The sequence below is a fragment of the Pempheris klunzingeri genome, chromosome 17 (genome assembly GCF_042242105.1).
Source record: "Pempheris klunzingeri isolate RE-2024b chromosome 17, fPemKlu1.hap1, whole genome shotgun sequence".
NCBI classification, from domain to species: domain Eukaryota; kingdom Metazoa; phylum Chordata; class Actinopteri; order Acropomatiformes; family Pempheridae; genus Pempheris; species Pempheris klunzingeri.
In genome coordinates this window covers 5,195,325-5,205,475 of record NC_092028.1, presented here as the reverse complement: position 1 = coordinate 5,205,475, position 10,151 = coordinate 5,195,325, and the positions used below count along the sequence as shown (strand labels likewise).

The 10,151-nt window shown below is 42.4% G+C and overlaps 1 protein-coding gene across 1 annotated transcript; it reads left to right on the top strand.

The window, feature by feature from the left end:
• Positions 1-6,205: 6,205 nt before the first annotated feature.
• LOC139216294 (uncharacterized) lies at positions 6,206-7,502 on the top strand (the record flags this gene model as incomplete). Its single annotated transcript, XM_070847384.1, has 2 exons — positions 6,206-6,365; positions 6,706-7,502. Coding segments are annotated over exons 1-2 (957 nt in total), but the record flags the coding sequence as incomplete, so codon positions are not given.
• Positions 7,503-10,151: the final 2,649 nt, after the last annotated feature.

The window sequence follows — 10,151 nt, the reverse complement described above, 5'->3', positions numbered from 1 at the left end:
TTAAGTTGCACTAAGTTGCATTAAGTTGTATGTTTAGAATTTATTGCTTTCTTTACTATATTAATATTTAATATCATTTTTTGCATAGGTGTAGTTTGTTGTATCTTTTTCACGTTTTTTATTTTTGCTTTTATCCTGTTTTCCTGTTTCGCACCAGGTGATTTCTGGACTGTGTGGACTCCCTTAGGTTGGGCTCTTGATTTGATTGCCCTGATTTGTGGCACCTGTCCCTGTTAGTCTGAAGGCCAGTCAGATTATCCGGCAGAGCGCAGTTTGTGCAGAAATTAATCTTCATTAGTTGGAATAAACGCACCTTAGTTATAAATATATTCTTATCGAGGCAACAGTGAATGAGTAACTTTTTCTTTTCCTCTGCAGTAAACATCTGATCGAGCACAGTTGTTACTGAGACGTTTTTTTTATGAGAAAAGAGAAATTAAATACAGGTTGACGTCCTCATGTTCATCTCTGCTTTCCCTCATAAAACTAATGTCACTTCCTGCAGAGAACTATGACCTCTGACTCTGTGTGCAAGGACAGAGATTAAGAGTAACTGTGAAAAAGAGATAGGGACGCTGCCCTTCAAGGATGAGTACACATGGAGCTGACCTTTAGTACGACAGCATGTGTGCAGCTTCCTTTGTACATGTGGGCCTTTATGTGTGTGTGTGTGTGTGTGTGTGTGCACGCATCTCACTGTGATAAGGCTCTTCTCCACGCCCCATAAAGCCTTCTTATTGCCTCATCTAACTGCTATCAATCTCTCCTGTGTGTGTGTGTGTGTGTGTGTGTGTGTGCGCGCGCACATGCAGTCATATGGATGCATATCTGTGTATCGGTAGTGTATTCTTTGTGTGTGTCTCTGGCTCTCTGGTGTATTTGTATGTGCTTGCATTCACGTGTGTCCTGGCTGCACAGTTGTGCGACTCTGTGTAATGTGCTTATGCTCGAGTGTGTGTGTCCAGGCTTAAGGCTATTTCCTCTCCAGTTTCCATCTCCATTCTTTATTCCCTTTATCTGCAGCCGTTTGAGACTGAAGGACTGTTTTTCTTTGTCTTGGAGCTGGTACAGCAGTTATCTGATCTAACCTCGGTGCTCCATTTTTACAGCAGCCAGCCTTTACGCTATTTAACTCATCTAAACACAACATACATGCCAGGATTAGATGTTAGAGAAGCAGGGTGTCGGGTAAGAGCCAAAGTCATCAGGGTGATCAGAAGGGCAGTCATCAGGGATGCTGTTCTTAATCCAGAGGATGAGACTTCAAATGAGCAGTGAGAGCTAGGATCTAGACCAGGGGTACCCAATACGTCGATCGCGATCTACTGGTTGATCGCGGAGGTAGTACGGGTAGATCGCGTGATTGACATACAGGGCGGCCAGTCTCTGATCTCATCTCTGCTACGGGTTGCAGGCAGGGACATGCACGCGGTCAAACGCGCTAGCAACTGCAAAACTCCAGCGAGCGAAGTGAACTAGTTAGCATTCCAGTCTATATCTACTAAAGAAGGGAGATACTGGGATAGGGAACAGGATAGGAAGGGATATTTGACTCCATTCAGTGCAAGTCATCAGAGTAAGGTAGTGACCATAAATGTATTGAATGTTCCAGTTACTCTTGTCACTTGTGTGAAGTATTGATGGTTCCATCACTGTTTGTCACCTATGTGCATTACTGCTGTCAAGTTTTATAATGTGTAATACCAATGGTTACTACTTAGTTGTAGTTATGCAGTGTACGCCAACATACACTACTCACAAAAAGTTAGGGATATTCGACTTTCAGGTGAAATATATGGAAAATGTAAAAAGTGAATGCTACAGTGATATTATATCATGAAAGTAGGGCATTTAAGTAGAAGCATGCAATGGTCATTTCTTCATCTTAAACAATTTATTGAAAGAAAAGCTAACAACAGTGGTAGGTATACCACAACAAAACATTTTCGGTGTCTCAATAAATTGGGATGTGGCCAAAGGACGTCCACTCCTCTCCTTTCTGTGACTCTTCCAGTCTCTGTATCTCTGTTACAACCTCCTGATGACACTCTGTGAAACTCTAAACTCAGTGAACACCTCCGTCTGAGGACTTCCTGTTTGAAGCCTCCAGTGTTGAGGTGCTGCTGATCAATTGTTAGGTGTCGTCTTGGTCTCATGATGTCAGAATGTGAACAGCAGGATGAGGAGGACTCTTTAACCCTTCAGAGTCTGGGGTAAAAACAGCGTTTTTTACTACTTTTCATTTTACCTTTGTGTTTCCCATTAAAACTGCTTAGCTTGCCTTTCTTTGTGTCTTTCTTTTCAGCACAACCTCACCTATGTGATTCTACAAGTATTTATTTATTTTGACATAATATATGGACACACTGTATGTAAAAGTGCAAAAGAAACACAAAATCCGAGTAGGAACTAGTTGGATCTTTCGTCTTCACACGCAGCATCCACTTCATCCTCTGAAACTGGAGTCAGAGTCTTCCAGTGGAGGAGTCTTCCTCAGAAACAGAACGTTCTTCCCCAGATGCAGCATCTTCTAACTCGTAGAAGAGCTGTAGCGCGCGACTTCGGCTCTTCATAAATTTAGTCTTAATAGGCCGATCGACAAAATTCAAACACTTGTAAAAAGTTTGAAGTGTCCGCTTTCCAACAGTCTTTGAATTGAGCACCTGCGTGCTTGTGTCACAGCTTTACGTTTTCAAACGTGCGACATGTGACTTTGACGCCGTGTGGCGGTCCTAGACTCCGAAGGGTTAAGCCACAACCTGCTTTATTTAGCTGAATGATGAGTTGACTGGTCGCCAGTCAGTCACAGGGCAACCACTTGAGGCAACAATGCTAACCACCATGCTGCCCCCCGCCCCCCCTAGGGAACAAATAAAGTTTATTTAATTGACCTGAATAGAACCAGGTGGACAGTGGATACCAGAAGTCTCTAACTTTAGTTTTATTCCCTTAACTTTGCTCAGTATCAGCCTGTTAAACCTCTGTTCTCTCTCTTCCTGTCCCCATGATCACCTGTAATGTCAACACAGTCTGACAGATATTTGTGAAATAGTCATGAAATTCAATCTATTTTTTCTCTGTCAGTTGGGACTTGGGAGCACAGAAACTGTATTGATAATGCTCTTTTAATATGAACTGTAACCTCTACTTAACATTTATGATATTATATCCATGTTTTCGTGTCTTTAGTTTTTCAGTCAGTCTGTGGCTGCTGTCGGTCACTAATGGTTTCTCTACATAAAAACGTGTCCTTGATAAGTTAACAATACAACATTTTGATTTATTTCTCCTTCGATCCTGAAATCATGCTTTTGTGTCCATTTTTAATAGTGGAAGCAGCTTCATTACTCATTCATTACTACTAATCCGGCTGTACTAAATACTATACTAAATATTTAGTAAATATGTCAAATATTTCCTATTTACAATCCACCAAACTGTAAAAACTGCCAATCCAAAACCTAACTTTCTAAAATGCTAGCTTAAATATCTAAAATAAATCAACATCTTTACTTTTTGTTACTTCATCTAGAAGCAGTGTAATTACTTGTTAGGCTGTTACTGGATATAACTTTTTATCCCCTATTTGCAACCCTGAACTGAGAGCTATAACTGTGATGCTGACTTGTAGTTTTTAAACTTTTTTTTTTTTTTTTTACCCCTAAAACTTAGAATACACCGGGGAGTTTAAGGGGATGCTAAACACATTTGTGTAATCAGACTAAATATCTCTCTTAACAGCTTTGATACCTGTGGTCAAGAGCTCTCTATATCAGTTGGTTCCATGCGTGTAGCCCCTTATGTTTATAAATTATAAGCCTTCAGAGGTCAGTATTTCAGAGCAGGAGCCATGCACAATCTTCATACTGATGTTTGTAACTCGCCAGTTAGAGACCTTTCTGGTCTGCTTCAGTGTGGCTTGGGAGGATACCCCCCTTTCATCATCTACAAAGGGGGATAACCAGAGTCCCCACAACAAAGAAGGGGTCCTCGATGCCCTCTATGGGAAGGTGCCAACAGGGTACATGGACAGTGAGAAGTTTAGCAAGTAGCTTCCAGGCACAGATTCAAGATTCAAGATTCAAGATGTTTATTTGTCATGTGCACAGTAAGAACACGATGGTGACACTGAGCAATGAAATTCTTACTTTGTTCGTTTCCCTCCACATAGACACAAGAATAAAAGATAGAAAAACAATTATAAATGTAAAAAAAGAGGGCAATGTACAGAAGAATAATTTAAAAGATTGTGCAAAAAGTATACAAGTATTTATGGTAGCAGAGGTAGTGTGGTTCACAGCTTATGACAGGTTATATGTATTTATTTAAGAGCCTGGTGGCCTGTGGATAGAAGCTGTTTTTCAGTCTTGTTCTGGCGGTGGCGCTCCTGTAGCGTCTGCCAGATGGAAGGAGTGTGAAGAGTGTGTGTTGTGGGTGTGTGCTATCTCTGATAATGTTCTGTGCCCTCTTTGTGGCACGGCTGTCGTATATGTGATGGAGTGGTGTGAAGGTTGCTCCGCAGATGTACTGTGCGGTTTTAATGACACGCTGGAGAGCCTTCCTCTCCTGTATGGTACAGTTCCCATACCATACTGTGATGGAGTTGGTCAGGATGCTCTCCACTGTACATCTGTAGAAGTTGCTGAGAAGTTTGGTGGGCAGACCGAATTTTCTCAGCTTCCTTAAGAAGTACAGTCTCTGTTGAGCCTTCCTGATGATGTGCTGTGTGTTGTGAGTCCATTTGAGGTCTTCACTGATGTGAGTGCCAAGGAGTTTGAAGGTTTTCACCCTCTCCACCTCAGACCCGCTGATGAAGAGTGGTGCAAGCTGCACCTCCCTGCACAGAGGGGGAGGGGTCATTCTCCTCTGCCTGCCACCACACGGCTCACATCCTTCAGGCTCTGGACCTGACCGAACCGCAACAAACACTTGGAATGGAGATCCAGATGTGAAAGCAAAGCATGGTGAATCATGTTGGGGACATCCCTGAACACAACACACTGGACCCAGTTCCAACATACCTTGAACAGTATGTAGCCAAAAAATACCAAAGGTCCAATCCTTAACAGTGGTGCTTGGTTCAGTGCTCTCCAGCCCTAAAATATTGTGGTGATAAAATGTCCCAGACTGTGCCAAGAAATGCTCGTGTTGATAATTAATAAAGGAGGTGTAACCAAAATGTGTTCTTCCAAGTACTAAGGAAATCACAAAAATCACTGTAGAGTAAAAACATTGTAATTTTCAAGATTAAAAAGTAAAAACACACGAACATGATGTCTTCTCTTTAAACTGAAATAGCAATAAAAGACCTGAGTTGATTCTCACTGTCAGATGTTCTTTCCAAGCTGAAATAAATTAAAACACGTTAAATTTACCTTTGACTGTAGAAACAACATAGTCAAGTGGTGTTACCGGTCTGTATCAATTGGAGTAACCAGTATTTTTCATTAAACATGATTATATACAGAAAAACTAATGTGGAACGAAATGTAATCTTCTATTGCTTATTATATAACATGGTTTTTAACAATTTTTACATAATTTGTTAAAGATTATTTAGAAAACGAGGTGTTCTCAGCATATGTCCTGTTCAATATTGCAGAAGCGCATACAATTTTAATTTAGAGATAAGCCTAATTAAATCTCTTTTCATGAGTTATTTCAAAACAAAGTAATTATTGTCACTTATATACACTTGAAGTGAATAAAATATTTAGTATTTCTCATTCTTTTGTGGTTCCAGTGCACATGTGTGGAAGTATATGCTGCCTGTTACGACTGCTCCTGCTAGTTTTCTTATTTTTTCTTACTTTTAACTATCTTTTTAATTTGTTTTACTTTTTTGCTGGTAATATTTTTTAAGACGTTCCTCTCCAATACATGCTGGTGGAGAGAGCTCTTGTCATCTTTTTGCTGTGAAAGTACTACTTTAACTCTGCCTGGTGCAGTAAACATATGGCCGTTGGTAGCCGTTTTGGCTACAGGAGTGATCAGCTGATCGCTCTGAGACCTGCTGGCATCTTGACCACGAGATCTTCACAAATTCCAGAAGAATTGTGGAGGAAAACACACCGAGGTTGCAGAGGAGAGAAGAACCAGCGGAGGAGAGAAACCAGAAGGAGACAACGGAGGTGTATGGAGGAAAAGAAATAAACCCTGTCTCCCCATCGTTACTATGGGCAACGTGAGATCGCTGGTAAACAAGATGGAGGAGCTAACAGCGTTAGCCAGGAGTCAGATGGAGTACCGGGAGTGTAGTCTAATGTGCTTTACGGAAACATGGCTGCATCAGGACATTCCCGACGACAATGTTTCCATTGGTGGCTTCCAAACTGTTCGGGCCGACAGGGACTGCACCAGGAGCGGTAAACAGAAAGGAGGGGGGCTTGCCGTTCTGGTTCCCCCGACTCACCCTAATTTCCTGCTACGGTAAGCGTCATTTCTGGCTATCGGAGCTTCTGTATACTGTGCTATCAACAACGTCTTCACATTTCTTTATCTGTACTGGATCTAATTTCATGCTTTACTGTCCCAATCACCAGTTGTAAACTTAAATCTAAAACCTGCACGCATCTCTCACTTCCTTGTGGTGATTATCTCGCTATTTCTGTAGTTTTATACCTAGATCACTAGCTAGCTTAAAAAGCTAAACCTCCATAATGGCTTCTCTCTCTCCCTCTCAGTCTCCTGCTGTCTCTTACTTAGTGTGCTCAATGTTTAGCTATTCCTCGGCCTCCTTTAGTGAAACTGGTACCTGTAGTAAATGTAGTTTATTTGCTGTGCTGGAGGCGAGGCTTAGTGAGTTGGAGACACGGTTCCGCACCATGGAGCATAAGTCTTTAGCTGTAGCTAGCCAGCCCCCAGTAGCCAGTGCGGGCCGACCTAGCTTAGCACCTACTCCCCCGGCGGTTCCCGCGCAGCCGGGAAACCAGGACGGCTGGGTGACTGTCCGGAGGCCCACGGTGCACCACCACCTTCAGGTCTCCAACCGATTTTCCCCACTCAGCGACACACCCGCTGAGAAACAGACTCTGGTCATTGGAAGCTCCATAGTCAGGAACGTGAAGCTAGCGGTACCAGCGAACATAGTTAAGTGCATCCCGGGGGCCGGAGCGGGCGACATCGAATCAAATTTAAAACTGCTGGCTAAGGCTAAACGTAGATTTGGTAAGATGGTAATTCACGTCTGCGTTAATGACACCCGATTACGCCAATCGGAGGTCACTAAAATGAATGTGGAGTCGGTGTGTAACTTTGCCAAAACACTGTCGGACTCCGTAGTTTTCTCTGGTCCCCTGCCCAACCTGACCAGTGATGACATGTACAGCCGCGTGTCATCATTTAACCGCTGGCTGTCGAGGTGGTGCCCTGCTAACAATGTGGGCTTCATGGACAATTGGCAGTCTTTCTGGGGAAAACCTGGTCTCATTAGAAGAGACGGCATCCATCCCACTTTGGACGGAGCTGCGCTCTTATCTAGAAATATGGCGAAGTTTATTAGTCCTAAAACTTGACAATCCAGAGTCGAGACCAGGAGGCAGAGCTGCAGTCTTACACACTTCTCTGCTCCGCCATTAGTACAGTCACCCACCCAACATCCTATAGAGACTGTGTCTGTCCCTCGACCACTCAGATCTTTTAGATCTATTAAGTCCAACAGGAGAGGAGTTCAGCATGAAAATCTAATCAGAGTTAACACCACCACTGGCACCATGAAACAGGACAGGAGAGTGAAATGTGGACTTTTAAACATCAGATCTCTGCCATCCAAAGCTGTTTTAGTAAATGATCTGATATCTGACCATGAAATTGATTTATTGTGTCTGACTGAAACCTGGCTACATCCTGAGGAGAATGTTAGCCTTAATGAGGCCACTCCTCCCAGTCATATTAATACTCATATTCCCCGAGATAAAAATAATAATAATAATTATTATTATTATATAATACAGCTCCTCACTCTGAGTGTACATGTTGTTATATGTTATTATTGGTAGTAGTAGTATTAGTATTATGTAGTACAACGCCTTACTCTGAATGTACATGCTGTTATGTTATTATTATTAGTAGTGGTATTATTAAATTATATAGACTCTGGACTCACCTGGTGCAATAATTTACCTCTGTGTAATAATTTGTAATAAGATTTTTTGATACATCATTTTTAATACATACTTTTTTTAATTCATATTTTTTACTTTTGTGTTTAAAGTTTATTCTTATTCTTTTGGAGCTGTGTGTAACAAAAAGCAATTTCCCGCTGGGGATTATTAAAGGACTTCTGATTCTGATTCTGTTACACCATTTGACATTTTCCACCACATTGAGTCTTACCTTTTGTAAAAAATTATGCAAATGCCATTTAAAATTACATAAAACCAACATAAATGCAAAACAGACACAGACGTAGGTGGTAGGCTAACAGCTAGCGTGGGCTAACGACAAACGCCTAACGTTTGCTAGCAGCTTCTTTGGCATGCAGAGAACAGCTGGAGCCCGTAGAGTCCGAAGAATAGAAGTCAGCAGTTGTCCAGAGTTTGAGGCAACAAAATGTACATAAAGTGTCTTTAAAAAACCATGACCATAAACTGTTCATCTTGCAATGTTGAAAAAAAATCCAGTACATTATACTTTTTTTGATTGATTTTATTTATTAAAATTATTTTTTTGTCAATTATTAACCTTACTTAGCATATACTGTTAAATAAGCAATTGGGAGCAAATGGAAATTAAATTTCATCTAATTTTATTTATTTATTTAAAAATTGTTAATGTGGGAAAAACCGGAGCACCCGGAGTAAACCCAAATACCTAGAAGAAAAGAGGTGGTTATGAGGTGGGGAATGGGACTGTTGTAGATTGGCCATTAGATTTTCAACTTGACGCTGTCTTGGTGCTGTTTCACGTACCTGGTTTGTGGAGTGGCCCATCTGGGCATTGAATGACCCATGCCAGCAGTGCGGTAGTGGGTACTTTCCCCACCAAAGAAGTGTGCTAGGTCGCCCTGCGCGCACTTCATTTAGTGGAAATGGGTGGGAGGATGGGCAGCCCCAGACCAACCACGCAGCTCTTTTTGTTTATTAGCGGCTGTTTCTGTTCCAAATTGTGCTTGGCGGGCTGGGTCTGAGGAGTGGCATATTTAGGCAATGAATCATCTTTAACTTTGGGGAGGCAGCTGGACCCTACCACAGAAAGACTGTAGGCATTTTGTCCTCCAGTTGACACTTTTGAAGCTAAAGTGTTTATTGAGCTTGGCTTGACTGAGTTAGAGATGCGGACTTGCTGTGGATTTTTCTTACCTGTCTCATACTCATGCTGCTGCTTGTTGTACCTAGTTTGAGCAGTGCCTCGTCTGAGCAAAGACTGCTCTGCAACCTTAGAGTGGTGCTGGGAGTCCGTTGTCCTAGCAGGTGGGTGAGGCTGTCCTGCAGTTGGTTTCCTAGAAGCTGCAAGGTCTTTAAACTTAAGCTTGTCTTTGTTGGAAAATGGTTGGAGGATGGGCAGCCCCAGACCAACCACGCAGCTCTTTATGTTTGTTAGCGGCAGTTTCTGTTCCAAATTCTGCTTGGCGGGCTGGGTCTGAGGAGTGGCATATTTAGGCAATGAATCATCTTTAACTTTGGGGAGGCAGCTGGACCTTACCACAGAAAGACTGTAGGCATTTTGTCCTCCAGTTGACACTTTTGAAGCTAAAGTGTTTATTGAGCTTGGCTTGACTGAGTTAGAGAAGCAGACTTGCTGTGGATTTTTCTTACCTGTCTCATAGTCAAGCTGCTGCTTGTTGTACCTAGTTTGAGCAGTGCCTCGTCTGAGCAAAGACTGCTGTGCACCCTTAGAGTGGTGCTGGGAGTCCGTTGTCCCAGCAGGTGGGTGAGGCTGTCCTGCAGTTGCTTTCCTAGAAGCTGCAATGTCTTTTAACTGAAGCTTGTCTTTGTTGGAAATGGGTGGGGGGGTGGAAGGCTTCAGATTGACCTCACTGATTTCCAAGTGGGTTTGATCAGTGTTCAATCTGGGCGATGACTCTCCTGCATCTTCTGAAGAGTAGTCAGACAGTTCAACATCAGAAGTGGTATCAGACTGTACTTCAAGTGTTTCCTCAGCAGCTAAGTAGTCTTTGGTCCTCAGCTTGGCTGCTCTGGAAAGTGGGGGCA